The sequence below is a fragment of the Dreissena polymorpha genome, chromosome 1, assembly GCF_020536995.1.
Source record: "Dreissena polymorpha isolate Duluth1 chromosome 1, UMN_Dpol_1.0, whole genome shotgun sequence".
Taxonomy (NCBI): Eukaryota; Metazoa; Mollusca; class Bivalvia; order Myida; family Dreissenidae; genus Dreissena; species Dreissena polymorpha.
In genome coordinates, this window is record NC_068355.1 from 59,716,944 (window position 1) to 59,737,289 (window position 20,346).

Genomic DNA, 20,346 nt, shown 5'->3' on the forward strand with positions numbered 1-20,346 from the left:
TACTATAAAGGTCATTGACAAAGCCTATGGTCAAAATGTGAACACATTGAGTGTAATCGCCCTCTCGTGCCAGCAAAAACAACACGTTGACAGGTTGTCATTTTTGACAGTTCTACTTTCACTTTCATTTTGTGATATCAAACTATTAACAATTATGTGGCTGAGAAAAATATCGCCATTGCTTTTTATGCCCCCGGTAGGGTGGCCTATATCAGTTGAACTGTCAGTCAGTCAGTCAGTAAGTAATTTAGTCAGTGTGTCAGTCTGTCCGTCCGTCCGAAAACTTTAATGGCCATAACTTTTTTAATATTGAACATAGCACCTTGATATTTGGCATACATGTGCATCTCATAGAGCTGCACATTTTCAGTTGTGAAAGGTGAAGGTGAAGGTCATCCTTCAAGGTCAAATGTCAAATATAAAGCCTCTGTCTGTCTGTCCGAAAACTTTAATATTGGCCATAACTTTTTCAATATTGGCGTGCATGCGTATCTCATAGAGCTGCACATAATGATTGGTGAAAGGTCAAGGTCATCCTTCAAGGTCAAGGTCAAAGGTCAAACTTTGCAATATTGAAGATAGCAACTCCATATTCGGCATGCATGTGTATGTCATGGAGCTGCGCATTTTGAGTGGTGAAAGGTCAAGGTCATCCTTCAAGGTCAAAGGTAAAATATATGGCTTCAAAGCTGCGCAGCAGGGGGCATTGTGTTTCACAAACACAGCTCTTGTTTAATATATTTTCTGCACATTTCTTCCAAAAATCTTACATCAATACACGATTTTCTTCGTTAATTCAATAATTCCTGACAGACATGTGTACATATTTCGCTTACATTTTGACGCGCGTAGGTAGGACCGCATTACCGCTTCCGAAATGTGTATTCATACTATTGCCTTCGAGGAACTTATCTGATGTTTGACGGAAAGGGCCGAAAATGTGCGAGTGTGGGTCAAGTTCCCCACAGGTACTACTTTCCCGTTCCCCCATTTTTTTTCCGTACCTAAAATTTTTCGTACCCAATTTTTTTTCGTACCCAATTTTTTTTTCGTACCAATTTTTTTTTCATTCCCAATTTTTTGTTCGTACCCAATTTTTTTTCGGTCCCAATTTTTTTGTTCCCAAATATTTTTCGTATCCAAATTTGTTTTCATACCCAAATTTTTTTCGCAAAATATTTTGTACCAATATTTTTTTTCGTACCAACATACACAATTGTGGTGATTGTGGTGATGTAGATAAACTTAACTTGATGCTTTTATATCCATCCTCTCAAAAGCATCGTCACACCAGTACTGTCAGAACTTTGATTGTTTTTCAACATCACTTTGATGCTTTAAAACCTTTCAACAAGGCAAGAGAAACATCAAAATAATGAGTTATTTTTTCCAACAATATTTTGATTGCAGTCTTACCATGAATACAACTGAACACTTTCCAGTTCAGAGACACATAGCATAAAATCAAAACAGTAAAGCATTAACCATCTGCATACCTCTCCATGATCAATATACTCAAAGTTGTCGTCGTTGACAGACAAAAACTGAAATGAAAAAAGGCAGATTTAACATTAAATTTCTCTATTTTATTTTATACAAAACCGAAGCACAAAAAACTGTATTTTGAAGTAATGAAGCTTTCTTTTTCCTGTTCAAAAACTTGTAGGATTTGTTTGCCTATATATAATTTTTTCACTAAGGCCAAAACTGAGATTGCTTAATAACATAGTGTTTAATTGTGAGTTCAGTAATTCTATTGCCTTGATTTCATGAAGTACATGCTGTCAAACATCTACTCTGATCCATTTCACCGTTAAACTAAAGAGTTATTAATGTGCACTTACTACAAAAGGAAACTATAATAAAGAATAGTTAACTCGGACCTGGTCCCCTTCCTGTAATCCCAACTTCTCTGCTTCACTATTCTGCATGACCTGTGAAAACACTTATTGTTGTACAAAACAATACTGATGAATTGTATGACATGGAAACAGATACAGCCTCATGTTTACCCCCCCTCCCCTCAAATCTTTCAATATATTTAAAGCTGAATTTATGTTCTGTTAAATAAATTTTACACGCTCTGAAAAAACGAGCTAAATGCATGTGCCTAAATTTTTGTGCCAGATTAGCCTGTGAAGCCAGCACAGGCATTAACGAAAATTGTTTATTTTCGGGACCAAAGCTCTTATGTATGTTAACTTCACTAAACACATTTTCTCACTCTTAAATTATTTATTAAAATACATATGCCTCTAAAGCATTTAAACAAACAGATCAGTAACAGTAATAATACAGTAAAACTGCGATAACTCGAGATAGCACAGGACTGACCTTGATGTTCGAGTAATCGCAGGTTTCGAGTAATCCATGGTATTATTTGTTTTCACTGTTTCGGTTGGTGGTGCTTAACTTCTGACCGCAAACGCTTTATTTACATGTAAGACGGGGCTTTCCTGATCTAGCTATCCCCCCACAAGTGGGTCCTTCACTAGATTGCTCAGGAGTTTGACAATTTTTTAGACTATTTTTTTCTGTGTTGCCATGATGCAGCGCAAGTGACAAGAATGAATTCAGTTAAGAGATTCGAATGTATAATCTGCCACGCTCTCTTTTATGCCATGCATTCTATCATAATTATCGATTGGTGGTTATTATTTAATTATCATTAAAACTGGGTACCTGGTAGCTTTTATCTACATCTCAAAGGATGACAATTTGCAGTCTTTCTCAAACTGCGACTAACTTCACACCTAATCAAGTGTTTTTTGTCTGCTCGATTGCGCTGTTTTCACAACTCGAATATTTTTAGCACCGACCAGACTAGAAAGTGTCTTCAAATAATTGCCTGTTAATTAGGTGTGAAATGCCTTTCAGGGACCAGGACTCATCCTTGAGTTATCGAAAATCGCATGTTTGAGTTATTGCGGGTATATTTATATAGAAATTAAAGGAATATGTTAGGAACTTCCTTAAAGGCTCGAGTAATCGCCAGTTTTCGAAAAATCGCAAGTTATTGCAATTTTACTGTACAAGTGATTTTTGTGATGTTTGTAAAACATGTGTCTCCCCCTTACTTCCTATGATTTGAAGTCAAGGTCGTCCATGTGTGAAATTAAGACTTTTTCTCAATATGGCATGTGCAAATTGATATGTATAGTAATATATATGGTATCTTCCATTTTTTACTTATTTATGTGACCTTAGAATAAATGTTTCTTAAAAGGAAATGGTTTTGTGTTCTAAGCTCCTCTTAGATTTTGAGATTTGACCTTTTTCCATTTAATTTGTAAGACATCTGCATTCCTTCTGAGTAACCTCTGATGATTTTATTTATCATGCAGAAACCAATGAGCATGGCTCTGTGAAAAGGGGTTTAATACAATACACAAGTGTGCTGTCCGTCCGCACAGGCCAATCAGGAACAACACTTTCCACCCGTACTGGATTTTTTTAACAGACTTTCTTTGAACCAAACGTATCTTTAAAGGGGAAGTGCTGTCCCTGATTAGCATTTGCAATCTGAAACAATACTTAACGTACATGCATGAAAGCCCCTTTTCTCAGAATGTGACTAAAAATATGTTAAACCCCTCCCACCTAACTTTTAACTCCAAATCAAATCAGTTCGTCTTATCTGCACAAGTGACCAACGGGTGATGGATTGCAGGTAAAATAGTTCTCTAGGCATCGTGCACAACTTAGTTGGAAAAATGATAACTAAATTTAGCGTGCATTCGAAATAAAGATTGAAGCCCTTCAAAGAAGCTTAAGAATGCAATTCAAGAACAAATAAAAATGTTTACCTTTGAAACAAAGATTCCACAGTTGTGTTCTTTTCCTCCTCTGATATTGAAACCAAGCTATAAAAGACCATAATATAGATTATATTAACAACAAAATAAAATGAAAAGCATAACTTTTGTATCTGTTTGACTTTTCAACTTTTTTGTATATAGAAATCTGTAATCTTAAATCATAACCTTTGATCTGCCGTTATCTTTACAAGAATCTGCATGTTATACGTGTTAATTTAAATACAATGTTACTTTCAAATAATACTATTGTATTTTTTCCAAGAGTTTCATTTGTAAGCAATCACTATTTCATTTAAAGGAGGTTTCTCTTAAAACAAAATCCAGTCTAGATGGACAGTGCATTAAGCATTAGGCATTAATCTCCATTTTCCCAGAATGTCGAATTGTTCTATGTCTACTAAATTGTTGTCAGTCAATGTCTAAATTGTCAAGACCATTATGACCATAAGAATTTTAATAATAAATTCATTGAAAGATTAATCAGAATCTTAAGGTTTATACACACATGTCAGACTAAAACATTCTGGCTCTTATTTGACGCCATATAATTTGCTTATTACCAAACTTACAGCTTACTATACCTGTTTTGATGTTTTTGATCTTTTCAAGCTTATGTTTCTAGGTAAAAATCTTTCCAAGTCTGAACAATATGATGGATGTCTGTCCCTCTGGAAAGCAATCAATGAATCATGCACACAATAGTAAACATTCATTGCCAATTTTAACAAACTTTGTTATAAAACAGCACATTATTTACTCATAAAAACTTGCCATGCATGCTTTCAACATAATTATCGCTTTACGTTATAAAGGTATCAATTGTTAATTTGGAGTTTGAAATACTTCTGGGAAACAAAAAACAAACAGCAGAAAATTCTCATCCCTGTGAACTAAAATAGTTTAATAATAATATAAGAAATTTACAATGACTAAAAATTCATGAAAGAATGATCATTGTCACATCAGAAGCATAGTAAACATTTCTTTATTAAATTAAATCAAATTTGATAAATAAGCATGACAACTGCAAGGCTCTCAATCTATCAAATCTGCCGCCGAATTTCGGCAGCAGTCCCCCACCTGAAAAGTATAATTTTCCCCCAAAAAACACTATATGTACAGTTAATGGAAAATTTCAAAGGGCCATAACTCTGTGAAAAATCATCCGACCAAAACCCACTGATATATATAATATGCACATCTCCTCTTGGTAGTGAAGCTTCCCATTAAGTTGCATTGAATTCCGGTCATTAGTTGCTGTGCACGGACGGACCTAGAGAAACGTACCCATATACATTTATCTTTTTTTAACAATCAATAATACTGTAGTTTTTATTATGCCCCCTTCCAAGAAGAGGGGATATATAGTTTTGCTTCATAGGTACGTTGGTCGTGACTGGCAGATGATCCCTATTGATTTTCATGTCACATGGTCAAAGTTCAAGGTGACAGTGACTCGAAACAGATGACCCCCATTGATTTTCAGGTTACCAGGTCAAAGTTTAAGGTCACAGTGACTGGAAACAGTATAATGGTTTCCTGATGATAACTCATGAACTCATATATATGGCTCAAATCGCTAATTTTATGAATACTTTTGCAATATTGAAGATAGCAACTTAAATAAAGGACCAATTAATTGTTTTAATGAAAATTCAATACTGCTCCAGCAGCTGGAGTTTCACTTCTTTATATTGATATTTGGCATGCATGTGTATCTCATGGAGCTGCACATTTTTAGTGGTGAAAGGTCAAGGTCAATGTCATCCTTCAAGGTCAAATACATGGGTCAAAATTGCTCATGTAATGTCACTTCTGCAATATTGAAGCTAGCAATTTTATATTTGAAATGCATGTGTATCTCATGGAGCTGCACATTTTGAGTGGTAAAGGGTCAAGGTCAAGGTCATCCTACAAGGTCAAACATCATATAGGGGGACATTGTGTTTCACAAACACATCTTGTTTTATTTAAGAAAACAAATCAAGTAAAAAAGAAACAGTTTTAAGCAATTGAAACATAATGAACCTCATATAAAACAGTTGTAAATAATTTTAACATAATGAAGCTCATATAAACATTATTATTATAAACATTACTTTTTTAAATTTTATTCATTGCAAGAATCACTTTTAATAATATATACAACCAACAATTATTTATGTATCTTAAAATTGATGTGTATATGGAATGTAAGCCATACTGTTTTTTTTTAAGATAATTGTTTTGGATAAAATCTAAGATATCACAGACAAAACAAATAATAATTGAAGGTGTAGTTTTTTGGTAAGGCAATAACATATTTTGCAATAAAGTGCAGCGGACAGAAACTGGATATCAACCACTATTTTGATATGTCCCTGTTTATATTAAACACATCATGTGAAAGGGTTCAGGGATGCTATCCTTTAAGTGTTAACACATACCGGTACACAGTTTCCATATAGTGGTCAGGAAGAAGAGCCTGTTAGCAAGTTTCACAAGGGCCAGGAAGTGGAATCTTTGACTTGTGTATAGATGGCATCAGAAGGGTTAGTAGTTAGGTGATAAGGGGATATATGGGTACGTAGAGCTATTAACTACGTTAATTACAGTAAGCAAATTGAAATAGGACAGTACATTAAATCATTTCAAGTTGCAGAAAGATAGTATATGTACTCAACACACATCTTCTAAAACCACATCAACACCTGTCCCAACTTTTTGCTTAAATTTTATTGGCACACTCTCTCCTCCATACTCGATTGTCTTTCAGCCAGTATCCGTTTTTAAAAAAAAAATATGATAAGGGAAATTTCTTTGCTAAATGCATCCATTTATAAAAAAGCAGCCATATTCGCAAACTGGGCGGAGTGGAGAGCACACCTCAAAAGGCACACCGCCAACAATCTGGCCACTATGATGTGAGGCACGCGCTGATCACGAATCTCCCAACAAATGACAAGTTCACTATGTTACAACCTGTTCTCTGTGGTGTCTTATGTAACGAACAGCATTCCCCTCAAAACACACTATCGATATGTGCAGCTCCCACTTCAACATATTCTAATTTGTTTAAACAAGTTGTTCAGTGGCCCGAACTTATAAATCGTATGGGAAGCTTCGATCAGTATTTGAAATGGTACGATGTCAATTCAGAAAAGCAAACAGTCAATAAATATTTCAATAATACATTCTCTATTTGAACAAACCCTATTAGGGATTAATCAAATATTAATTTTGACCAATGAGGTTTGCGACCATGGTCAACCATTAGGAAACTCTCATGAATGGTACAAAGCTCCTTTTGTTTAAACATCGTGCTACCGATAATAAGTATTTTAATATCGTGTCAATGATTGTTAAATGTCAATATAACGCTTCTCTGGTGCATAAGCACAGACACCATGGCGTCAGTCTACTGTTCTATGCTACAGACGGATAAATGGGGGAATACTGAATAAACCTGATGAACAAGTCATATTATTCATGTTTCTTCGTGCAAATATAATGCCACAACCTGAGTAACTAAATAATCTTTTCGCACAGTAATTGCAATTTAAATCTTAAATAATAACTTAACGTTATAACAGCTCTTAAGATGTTTTGTATACATTTTCAATTTTAACGAAAATACGTTTTGATTGGTTCAGTGTGAAAAATACACTTTCTTTCATCGAAATATTTGAATCGTTTAAAAGATATTTGTTCTATGTAAGTTTATCAATGTGATTTTTTTATTTACACTCGGTCAAAGATTATGATATTAACTTATCATTAAGTTCTACATATTCTTCAATAAGTGTATAATGAACAAAATGTATAATGAAATAAAATTGATATTTCAAACCGTTAATATGGCGACTTACAACAGACATAACACTTGTAAATGAAACAAAGGTATTCCATAAGACCGAACAAATATCATCTTTTTAACGAGTTCAATGCTGAAAATATACTTTTTATCAAACAAAACAACTTTGATGTAAACAAGTTACTAATAGCGTAAGGTCGTTTTTGTGATAAACGCTACGTCTGAAAGGGACTCCAACATGAATAAGATATTTGAATTGTCACTAAAAAATTATTCAAAAATCTTATATAATAAATTTACTTTAGACATTTGGCAAAGATGTTCAATGTTAAAATAACCAACACGCTCCGAATTATTTGTAAAATGACATTATATGTGTCGTCATTTTACAATTATACTATTTTTGCATGACATAATTCTTTCGCCGACTACCATACGTGTTTATTAGTTTTAATCAAAGTTTGTGCCATTTTCTTTAAAGCGTGTTATGCGGGGGTCATTTATCTGTATTGTTTATGACTACATCCTTATTCATTCTCTGTATTTGCTTTAAAAACATCATCATGACAATTCACAATAAGACAAGACAAAAGTTTATTTGTAAGGCCCGGTCACACCAAGGTAACGGACGAGAAACGGACATTAAATCATTTTATCCGTTCGTGTCCGTTCTTATCCGTTTAATGTCCGTGGCATATCCGGTGAATCCGCTCCTTGTTCGGCGATGTCCGGTGACATCCGTTCGGTCCGTTGGGAAGTTTTGAGCATGTTCAAAATTTTCCACCGGATAAAACGGACAGAGATCTCCGTTTGATGTGCGGTCTTTGTTCGGAACTCTTGCGTTACACCTCCTGTACGTATCCGGTTTATGTCCGTAAATGTCCGGTTGTCCTGGTCCTAACGCATGTTCAACAGATAATAACGGACATCTAATGTATACAAAAGTCCGAGGAGTGTGGCGGAACAAAACTGTTGACATACATTTAATTTAACCGAAATTAGCCTGCGGGTCGAAGTATTATTTCATTATGGTACGCCGTGTGAGAAAGGCATATGCAATGGAGTGTCGTGCTCGCATTCAATTAGAGTGTCAAGCCACCCTCGTGCAGGCCCAGATTGACCTTTTGGATGCTAATCTGGCCATGCATCGTCTTGCTCTTAAAAGGATACGGAGGCAGCGCAGATGGTGGATCAGGGCTTGGCTGGGTCCCGAGCGGAGGCGTCAGTTCGGTGTCTATGACCAACTTATGGTCGAACTACGACGAGAGGACCAACGCGCATTCATCAACATTATGAGGATGCAACCTAGATGTTCGATGAGATTCTCGCACGAGTGGGCCCAAGTATAACGAAAAAGCGCAATAACTACAGACTTCCAATTTAACCAGGGATGAAGCTAACAATTGCGCTGCGGCATCTGTGTCTGGTTCAAAGTACCGTGATATGCGATTCGGCTGGAGGGTACCCCATAACACTATTTCTCTTCTCGTGCCAGAATTACATGATTAATTTTTTATCACACAAAAACTGTCTGTTTTAATTTAAGGCACAATAAAAACAAGTTCAGACTCAAACATTAACGAGGACAGCAAGTATCCTCCTTCAAATTGATGAAAAACAAACAAGTTCAAACCTACACTTGCTTACCTCAGTGGAAAAAGAAACTTAATACCTTTGAGTAAAGAAATTGCTATTCATTTGTCATGACGGCGATTCATGTCGCCATTCATATTTTTTTTCAAATGAAGAACATCAAAACGTATTTGAACACAATGCAAATATAGTTTGAAGATTGATTTTAATCTTTTTTTAAAGTTCGCGTTATTCGTTACTGTGCGTAACATAACACTATGTAAACAAGTTTGAGCGATTACAGCTATTATTGCTTCGGATTTTGATTTACGCAGATCACCGCTTCCGTTAATTAAGACGGTGGAACTTTGTTATTAACTTATAATTATTAATATTTACAGGCTGATTATGAAGTGTCACTACGCGTCGTTTTTTACGCATAATTACCATACGTTAATTAACAAGAGGGCCATGATGCCCCTGTATCGCTCCACTGCTGATAAAAGGCTGAAACAAATATTCTCTGCATGTGCAAGTACTTAAATATAGGCCCTATTTTAGCACATGTACCCTTTGTGACCCCCCGGGCTTGATCAATTTTAACCCCAGGGGCATAATTTGAGCAAACTTTGTAGAGGACTACTTTACCTCACTACATGTACATACAAAATATGGTAGCCCTAGGTCATAGAGTTAAGGACAAGAATATTTTAAAAGTTTTCACAAAATAAGCAAGATATAAGTGTATATAATGTTTAATTTTGTGATCCGCGGGTCAGGGTCAAATTTGACCCAAAGGACATTATTTGAACAAACTTGGTAGAGGACTATAAGATGTTAATGCATACCAAATATGGTAGCCATAGTCTGAATGGTTTTCAACAAGAAGATTTTTAAAGATTTCACAAAATGGGCGCTTTATAAGTGCAGGGTGAAAGTGGACCCCAGAGGCATCATTTGAACAAATTTGGTAGAAATTTATTAGATGTCACTACATACCAAATTTGGTAGCCCTAGGCCCAATGGTTATGGACAAGAAGATTTTTTTTAAAGTTTTCACAAAATAGGCCCCATATGCGTATGTTCAGTTTTGTGACCCCCCAGGCAGGGTCAAATTTGACCCCAGAGGCATAATTTGAACAAACTTGGTAGAGAACTGTTAGATGTCACTACATACCAAATTTGGTAGCCCTATGCCTTATGGTTAAGGACAAAAGAATTTTTAAAGTTTTCACAAAACAGGCACTATATAAGCATATAATCGATTTTGTGGCCTCCAGGGCAGGGTCAAATTTGACTCCTGGGGCATAATTTGAACAAACTAAGTGGAGGACTATACAATTTCACTACATACCAAATTGTGTAGCCCTAGGCCTAATGGTTATTGACAAGATTTTTTTTAATAAGTTTTCACAAAATATGCAATATATAATCATATGTTCAATTTTGTGACCCCCGGGCAGGTTCAAATTTGACCCGAGGGATGAAATTTGAACACATTTGGTAGAGGACTATAAGATGTCACTACATACCAAATTTGATAGCCCTAGGCAGGATGGTTATGTACAGAAAGATTTTTGAAAGTTTTCACAAATTAGGCCTTATATAAGCATATGTTCCATTCTTTTGATCCCCTGGGGCAGGGTCAAATTTGACCCCAGGGGCTTAATTTGAACAAAATTGGTAGAGAACTAAAAGATTTCACTACATACCAAATTTGGTAGCCCTAGGCCCAATGTTTATGGACAAGAAGATTTTTAAAGATTTCACAAAATAGGTCTTATATAAGCGTGTACTAGTATTCAATTTTGTGACCCTCGGGGCAGGGTCAAATTTTACCCCAGGGGGCATGATTGGAACAAACTTGGTAGAGGACTATAAGATGTCACTACATACAAAATTTGGTAGCCCTAGACCCAATGGTTATGGAAAAGAAGTTCTTTAAGTTTTCACAAAAGCATATATTCAATTTTGTGACCCCCGGGGCAGTGTCAAATTTGATCCCAGGGGCATAATTTGAACAATCTAAGAAGAGAACTATTACATGTCACTACATACCAAATTTGGTAGCCCTATGCCATACGGTTATGGACAAGAAGATTTTTGAAAGTTTTCCCACAATAGGCCTTATATAAGCGTGTGTTCAATTTTGTGACCCTCGGGGCAGGGTCAAACTTGACCCCAGGGGCACAATTTGAACAAACTTGGTAGAGGACTATAAGATGTCACTACATACCAAATTTGGTAGCCCTACCCCCGATGTTTATGGACAAGAAGATTTTGAAAGTTTTCACAAAATAAGCCCTTTATAAGCATATATTCAATTTTGTGACCTCCGGGGTAGTTTCAAATTTGACCCAGAGGCATAATTTGAACAATCTAGAAGAGAACTAATACATGTCACTACATACCAAATTTGGTGGCCCTATGCCATACGGTTATGGACAAGAAGATTTTTGAAAGTTTTCCCACAATAGGCCTTATATAAGCGTATGTTCAATTTTGTGACCCTCGGGGCAGGGTCAAACTTGACCCCAGGGGCATAATTTGAACAAACTTGGTAGAGGACTATAAGATGTCACTACATACCAAATTTGGTAGCCCAACCCCCGATTTTTATGGACAAGAAGATTTTGAAAGTTTTCAAAAAATAAGACGTTTATAAGCATATATTCAATTTTGTGACCCCCGGGGCAGTTTCAAATTTGACCCCAGGGGCATAATTTGAACAAACTAAAAAGAGAACTATTACATGTCACTACATACCAAATTTGTTAGCCATATGTCATACAGTTATGGACAAGAATATTTTTAAAGTTTTCACAAAATAGGCCTTATATAAGCATATGTTCAATTTTGTGACATTCGGGGCAGGGTCAAACTTGACCCCGGGGGCATTATTTGAAAAAAACTTGGTAGAGGACTATAAGATGTCACTACATACCAAATTTGGTAGCCGTAGGCCCAATGATTATGGACAGAAAGATTTGAAAGGTTTTCACAAAATAGACCCTATATAAGCATATGATCAATTTTGTGACCCCGGGGCAGGGTCAAATTTGACCCCAGGGGCATAATTTGAAGAAATTTGGTAGAGGACTATAAGATTTCTCTACATACTAAATTTATTAGCCCTAGTCCCAATGGTTATGGACAAGAAGATTTTGAAAGTTTTCACAAATTAAAAGGTCTTATATAAGCATATGTTCAATTTTGTGACCCCGGGGCAGGGTCAAATTTAATCCCCAGGGGCATAATTTGAAGAAATTTTGGTAGAGGACTATTAGATGTCTCTACATACCAAATTTGATAGCCCTATGCCCAATGGTTATGGACGGGAGATTTGGAAAGGTTTCACAAAATAGGCCTTATTTAAGCATATATTCAATTTTGTGACCCCCGGGGCAGGGTCAAATTTGACCCCAGGGGCATAATTTGAAGAAATTTGGTAGAAGACTATTAGATGTTTCTACATACCAAATTTGATAGACCTAGGCCCAATTGTGATGAACAAGAAGATTTTGAAAGTTTTCACAAAATAGGCCTTATTTAAGCAAATTTTCATTTTTGTGACCCCCGGGGCAGGGTCAAATTTGACCCAAGGGGCATAATTTGAACAAATTGAAAGAGCTTCACCCAAGGATAATTGCTGTGAAATTTCATCAGAATTGGACCAGTAGTTTAGGAGAAGAAGATGTTTTAAGGAAAAGTTAACGCACGCACGCACGCACGCACGGACGCACGCACGACGGACACAGGACCATGACATAGGCCCCGCTGGCCTCTGGCCATTGGAGCTAAAAACCCTTATTTGAAATAGCATGAAATTCAGTGAATGCCACATTGGAGGAAACATCGGCAATTTGATATTTTAATGTCCGCATTTTCAAAAATAAAGATCGTTGACACTTAAAAGTTGACAAGTAAAATGTGAAATGATCGCCTATGATATAATGATAACGAGTTCAATTCATCACAAGTTCCTTTGATTAAATTTATTTGAATAATTTGACTATTGTTTACCTTTAAAACATATTTCAATGTTCAAATGAGACTATTGTTTCATTTAATTAAGAATCGTTTAAAAATCATTATAAACTTCATACAATTACTCAGAAATCCAATCATTAAATAAACATGTTATTCATGTAGCAAAAGAAACTGAAGCAATCTCGTTATCATTTTTATGATTAATGACAAGGCTTGAATCATTGAATCACTTCAATGTCATCTCATGGCGACAAACGTGATTGACTCAACATAAACTAGGACTGTGAAATGTACGCCGTCACAACGAAAATTGTTCATAACACCATATACAAAAACATGTATTTTTCAGCTGACGTTCTATCACCTTTTCCATACGTACTATCCGTGTACACTCAGACATCGTATATTTAAAGTAGCATCTATCCGTAAACCTTTGTTTGTACGTACCATGTTCGTTGTACAAGTATTAAACATGCCATATGTCATCGTACCATCGTCATTGTACCATATGCCAACGTTCATTCGTGAATGTGTGTCATGGGCCTTGTACCAGTCGTCGAAGGGCCTTTGTGGCGACTAAACTTCATTGAACAGTAAGGAATCATGCCTTGTTATCATCGTCAATGGTGACCTAATATTAATGTATCATGCTTATTGTATCATCCTCAACCATGTCTTTGTGTCAATATGCCTGTATTACAGCGTAATTTACTAGCATGCGTACCATTTGTCAGATTACCGTCTTGTCATCGTCACCGTTCAACGCATCCGTGAAAACGTATTTTTGGCATGGTTGGCGTTCGGGTATATTTCTTCGATAACTGGAGCTTTACCGAAACAGCATTATTTATATCGGATCAATTCGTCTATAATGTTGCCAATTTATTCATCTTACGAAGAATGCGCACAATATGCTACCGTTTCATTAAGATGACTGATGTGTATGCGCAATTAATGTCAGACCTGATGGAAACTGATAAAATGTGATGAAGATGATATTCAAATCATAGTGACGGATGGTGCTTTAGCGATAATAAAAACGTACGAAGGTTGACATTGAATGGGGTTTGTTACGATGAAAAGAACTAAGGGTGAACTTCGGACAATGTTAGATGACGAGATTTAAAATTAATATCTTTTGGCAACGACAAAGGTGGGATGACAGGAATTAAAGGTGACATTTTTTTGGACAATGACGATAGTACAAAGACACGACGCAGTAGTTTTATAAACATGTTAGTCTTATTAGTAACGACCTGGCACGCAACGATCCGGCTCCAGGTAATATAAACGCACACTAGTACTTGAGTGACACATAATGTATTTATTTTATTTTAAGAGCTTTTTTTTACTCTCTTTCCATTGGATAATGAGCCGACAACATGCCGACAACTTTTGACCGCGAATTTGATCCGATTCAACCAAATATATCGAGATAGTTTACCGATAAACCGACGGAGTCCCAAGATGTTTTATACCATACTTTACTGTCTGGAGAATATGGCCAATCACGCCGAACAAGTTCCGATTAAACCTCAAGCTCGTCACACTGTCCCGAAAGAGTAAACGCAGCAAACCGTTTCGATTGCGTCGCAATTCTTTAGTTTGTTGTCGTTGCACAATAATCCGATGCTGTCTGTGATCAAGAACGGGAATGTGTTAGGCGTTTCATATACAAAAAGAACAATGATATTTATACAAGTCGATAGAAGTGATACGTTGTGAGTAAGGTACGCACAATAGGGCTAATAATTAAGCTCTGATTATCTCAGATTCTAAAACTGGCGATTGAAAAAAACTACCACGAACACAATCTAACATATACAATTCAGACAATAGCGTTATGTTACTCCGCAACCATATAACTCATAAAATCCGTGATGATTTAGCATACGTATTAAAAAAGAAGACATAACAGGTACATGCTATTATATGCGGACTCAAATTTACTTCGTGCATGACATTATGTGAAGTCGCAGTAAAGTGGAACAAAACAGCAACTTCGTTATCATTGAAAGCAGTGGCTATGAAATGCACCAAGTGGAGAGATATTCACTATCTCGACCAATATTTTAACAATTTTGTAAATTAAAGTGTTGGGACTTGTTAACCAATATAAATGACAGTCCCCATTTTGTAACATTCAACTCAACAAAATGCGGAACTTGTTATGCGCACGTCGAGACAAGTTTATAAAATGCTTTTTCGAGATAAAGTGGCCTTGTTCTATTAGGAAAAAAGTCATTATTTTAAGTACAAAACGCTGACATATTTGGTTCCCGTACTCATGTCAATAATTCAACAATTTGATATCAATTTATTCACAATATTGTTTGACATGTGTTGACATTGAAGGTCCTCACACAAACACAACACCTGCATCCCTTCCTGTCCATAAAAGGAGTAACATCCAGGTACCTTCAAACAGACAATTTAAAAAACAAACAAGACATGGATCACAATACAGGACTTACCAGCTGATCATGAGTACTTAAACGAATTCATACTGACAACTCTACCCAGATATAACACTTAAACCATACATACCATCCTACTTCGCTAACATACCCTTATGCTCCATTCAGATACCCCACCCTCATGCTCCACAAACATCTCCAACCTCATGCTACATCCAAACTAGAACTCCACGAGTTGGATGTGTCGCCTGATGGTAGCATACCTGCGTTTATATTTTACTATGCCGGGGGCATTAACAACAAGAGCTGTCAGAGGACAGCGCGCTCGACAATTCGAGTGCTTGACAGTATAACGCAATCTCTTGCACGACGCTTACATTACATTCACCTCTGTGTTGGGCTCAGAACGGACTATTGTAATGAAAGCGTCTCATTCATGTCATGATCATACCAAGCGTTCATCATTCAGGTTACAATATACTAAACAATCTCTTGCACGACGGTTACATTGCATTTACTGCATTAAAGAAAACCATCTCATACCATGATATCTTATATCAGTCTTAATTCATTATTATAAAATTGATATGTTTTTTTGTTGTTAAGAAACCAACATACATACACACGTCAAAGCAATTCCTAACGTCACTCAATAAACATTATGTTCAATTATTTACATATGTAAAGTGCGTGGAATGATTCCGTCTGCGTAAATGGGCAATAAAATAGTTCCAAAGAGTTGCATTAAAACTCGCAAGTATTTGCATGATTTATCGTACATTTAAAAGTCATATTTCTTAATTTAATGCGTGCGATCTTAAATAACCAATCAAATATACATTGAATGCGTTTGTTCGGTTTTAGCTATTTTATAGACAAAATGGCGGACTGAGCCTTTCGCAGAGTTGTATGTGAGAGCAAGGAACGACAACTCTGCGTGGAGATTGAGTATAACGTAAGCCATCATGGAGAGGGAGGGGGTATAATGTGGGTGGGTGGTTATTTAATAGATGATCTTTCAAAAATAAGGGAAAAAACATTAAAAAAAAAAATTTGCGGGGGGGGGGATTCTGGGGTGGGGCATGGGGGATGGTTTGGGTGGAGTGCATTGTGGTATGTCAGGTAAGTGTTATTTTGTCAAAGTATGAATCAAATGTGATAGATAATTGAACATTTTGCTTAAATTGCCATAACTTAGATAATTCAACATTTTGCTTTAATTGCCATAACTTCTTTATTTATTAAGTATAAAAGAGGCCATAATTCTGTCAAAATGCTCGATACAGTTGTCTGCTCTTGTTTATAGATTGGGGTCATCTGTTGGTAAAGAAGTATGCAAAATATAAAAGGAATATCTCAAAGGACATAGAAAATATTTGGGGTAATACGCAAACTTTGACATTTGCACGCTAACGGGCACGGGAACGTTAACGCCAACGCTGGGGTGAGTAGGATAGCTCCACTAAATATATTTAATATATAATAGTCGAGCTAAAAATCTATCAAAAAAAATTAATGTTTAAAGTAAAGCTCAAGGCATAGTAGTTATGATCCTTTTTGTGTCACAGTCGCAGATTTCGAAATCTAAACACTGACCCTAAGTTCAAGGTCAAGGTAACAGGGGTCAAAACTAATTTATGCGTATGGAAAGGTCTTGTCCAGATACACATGCAAAAGGTTCAATGGTTTAATGGTTGTATGAGTGATAGTATAACATTTGTCAGGTTTCTGTTAATAACATGTATTTAAATACTGGTACATGACTGTCACCAGTTATTTATATGTTATTAAGGGGTACGGACAATAGCCATCTGGGACATTAGCCCCTTCAAAAAGTGCACTCTAGGACATTAGCCCTCAGGGGTTTTAAAACGTTCATTACTTTTTTTAAGTAAGTACTTACACATACAGCCATTAATAAAGGTGTGAATGCATAATGATGTTAAATTCATAATCATTTTTCAACAAACACCAATAATAAATTAATTTATTGGGAAACTGTAATACCAATTAACTACTTGAATTAGTGGAAGTCAAACATATAGCACAGTAGATTCAATACTCTTGTGGTTTATTCAGTTGTTACTTTAATCACTTTTTCTTAAGTTTTATTCACTCTTAAAATAAACACAATTTAAAGTAAAACATGGTTGTATACATATACTAAGTGCTCTGTTTGTTACTAAAAATCTTATAAAAGATATGTCATCTGGATATTTATATCATTTTCTACCCTTTAATTGCATTTACTTGCAAAAAAGATGAAATTAAATGCCTAACAAATGAATTTACAATCAGGTATGGGCAAACGTCCTAAGGGGCAAATGTCTTAGGTGGCTAACGTCCTTGGGGGGCTAATGTCCTGCACTTATTTTTTTTTTTTTTAATTTTATAAATTTTGAGATTGTAAACGTATATAATTAGTTTATTCTGGGCTCTCACTTTTGCATTATATTGTATTGTATTAGGAACATAATTTCAATTCATAAGTTTTATGTCTTTCATTTATGCATAATCAAAGATTATTTTCAATGTATTTGCATGATGCTTTGGTTGAGTTTAAGGATAAAGTAAAGCAAATAAAATCATTTGTCCCAAAATGCACCTCCTCTGAAGCCCTTGCTGGGATTTGAACCCAAACCTCTTTCCTCTGGCCTGGAAAGTATTCTTTCTTGAAAAACATGGACATGTCTGAGAAAATTGAGCAATTTGAAGACTATTAACCTACAACAATATTTCATCTTTGGTATTATTTACAAATTCCACGATGAAATTTTTCACATGATCTATCTTACACAACATCAGATAACACACATCTGTGAATCTCCAACACATTACAGCTTAAGTTCCTTTTTATATGAATTTGCATGGCTCATGTATTTTCCCGCATGCTTGACCCAGGGGCGCCCCGGGGTTGGTAATGGGGCCATGCATATGTTAGATTGACCGTATTGTCATAAGAGAAGTTCAGTATCAATTAGAAGTGAATCGGTGTAGAAATGAAGAAATTATAGTAAAAGGCAATTTTGGGTGGGCTAGGCCTATTTGGGCGGGGCGCCCTAGGGTTGGTAATGGGGCCATACATAGTTGAGATCGACCGTATTGTCATTAGAGAGGTTCAGTATCAATTTGAAGTAAATCTTTGTAGAAATTAAGAAATTATAGTAAAAAGCAATTTTGAATGGCCGTGGCCTATGTGGGCGGGTTGCCCCAGGGTTGGTAATGGGGTCATGCATAGTTGAGGTTTACTGTATTGTCTAAAAAGAGGTTCAGTATCAATTTGAAGTGAATCTGTGTAGAAATGAAGAAACTATAGTAAAAGGCAATTTTGGGTGGGCGTGGCCTATGTGGGCGGGGCACCCCAGAGTTGGTAATGGGGTCATGCATAGTTGAGATAAACTGTATTGACATAAGAGAGGTTCAGTATCAATTTGAAGTGAATCGGTGTAGAAATGTAATAAAAGGCAATTTAAGGTGGGCGTGGCCTTTGTGGGCGGGGCGTCCCAGGGTTGGTAATGGGGCCATGCACAATTGAGATTGACCGTATTGTCATAAGAGAGGTTCAGTATTAATTTGAAGACAATCGGTGTAGAAATGAAGAAATTATAGTAATTATAGTACAATTACCTAAAAAAATGAGTACAAATCTCTGACCCGGCCCCACCCCAACCCCCATAACTTTTGACCCATGGGTCAGATCAAAATTCGAAATAGTGCAGGGTCGCACATATGCTCATAGCTACCATGTGTGTAAGTTTCAAGGTTCTAGTGCTAATAGTGTAGGAGGAGATAGTGGCCAGGACGGACGGACAGACAGACGGACAGACGCCGGAGATTACCACAATATCCCCAAGCTTTTCAAAAAGCGTGGGGGTAATAATTCAAGAAAGGAATTTCCTATAACATGTAGATCAGATAATGATTGGACATAAATGAAGGGGTCAAAGGTTCCCTACAATCATGGGTGGTGGTGTTTCATTGTTTAATGTTTTTCTATCCTATTTCAAATTAAGGTTCTTGTTCTAATAGCTGCTGAGCCCGTTGCCGAGGTGTATGTGAGAGCAAGGAACAAATCTGCATGGAGATTGATACACTCTCCTTAACAATTAACACTAGAATAACATTAATATGTCAAATATACTGATATTAACAGATTATGGCTTATGCATAATATCATAACCATACTAACAATCATTTATCATAATAATTATTATTATCAGTATTAAGAAAGTTTTATTCCTGATGGAATAATTTTGACATACTTTCTACCATTCCTTGGATAACCATTCATAAAAAAAAACGCAAAACAACTGCAACAAAAAAATAATATAAGGTTTTAATTTTTTAGAATGATTGGGCAATACATTATTATTTATTTTCATCTTTTATGAAAGATTTGCATATACCTAGTCCTTTACTGCAGCATAATTTGTTTAAAATTTCTTAAATATATTTATAAATTAGTTATGATTTTTCACTGACAAATACGCAATGGAAAAAAGGCCAGCAACAACTTACTTTGGGTAGGCCCAGTTTTCTGGCTCGCACTTGTTGGAAACTGACCACACTGGATTACATATGTCAGTGCGTTGAACATACTGTTCCCATGATCATATGTCTGCCTATGCCTAAAATATTTGAAGCTTTCTTTTTCCCCATTAATTGCAAAGCTCTTCTGAAGCAATGGCACACTGCGACTATACTGGGAGTCTGTCTCACATTGTTTAAAACAATATGTGTACTGTATGTTTTTAAG

At 36.0% G+C, this 20,346-nt stretch overlaps 1 protein-coding gene across 1 annotated transcript in view; it reads right to left on the reverse strand.

The window, feature by feature from the left end:
- LOC127876943 (PDZ domain-containing protein 11-like) overlaps positions 1-15,798 on the reverse strand; it is a 28,913-nt gene extending 13,115 nt beyond the window's left edge. Inside the window, exons 1-5 of the mRNA XM_052422514.1 lie at positions 15,742-15,798; positions 4,400-4,486; positions 3,807-3,863; positions 1,884-1,934; positions 1,497-1,544 (exon numbers count right to left, since the gene is read on the reverse strand). Coding sequence (XP_052278474.1) covers positions 1,497-1,544; positions 1,884-1,934; positions 3,807-3,863; positions 4,400-4,486; positions 15,742-15,798 — 300 coding nt within the window. The remainder of the gene's footprint in view (positions 1-1,496; positions 1,545-1,883; positions 1,935-3,806; positions 3,864-4,399; positions 4,487-15,741) is intronic.
- Between the last annotated feature and the right edge of the window lie 4,548 nt (positions 15,799-20,346).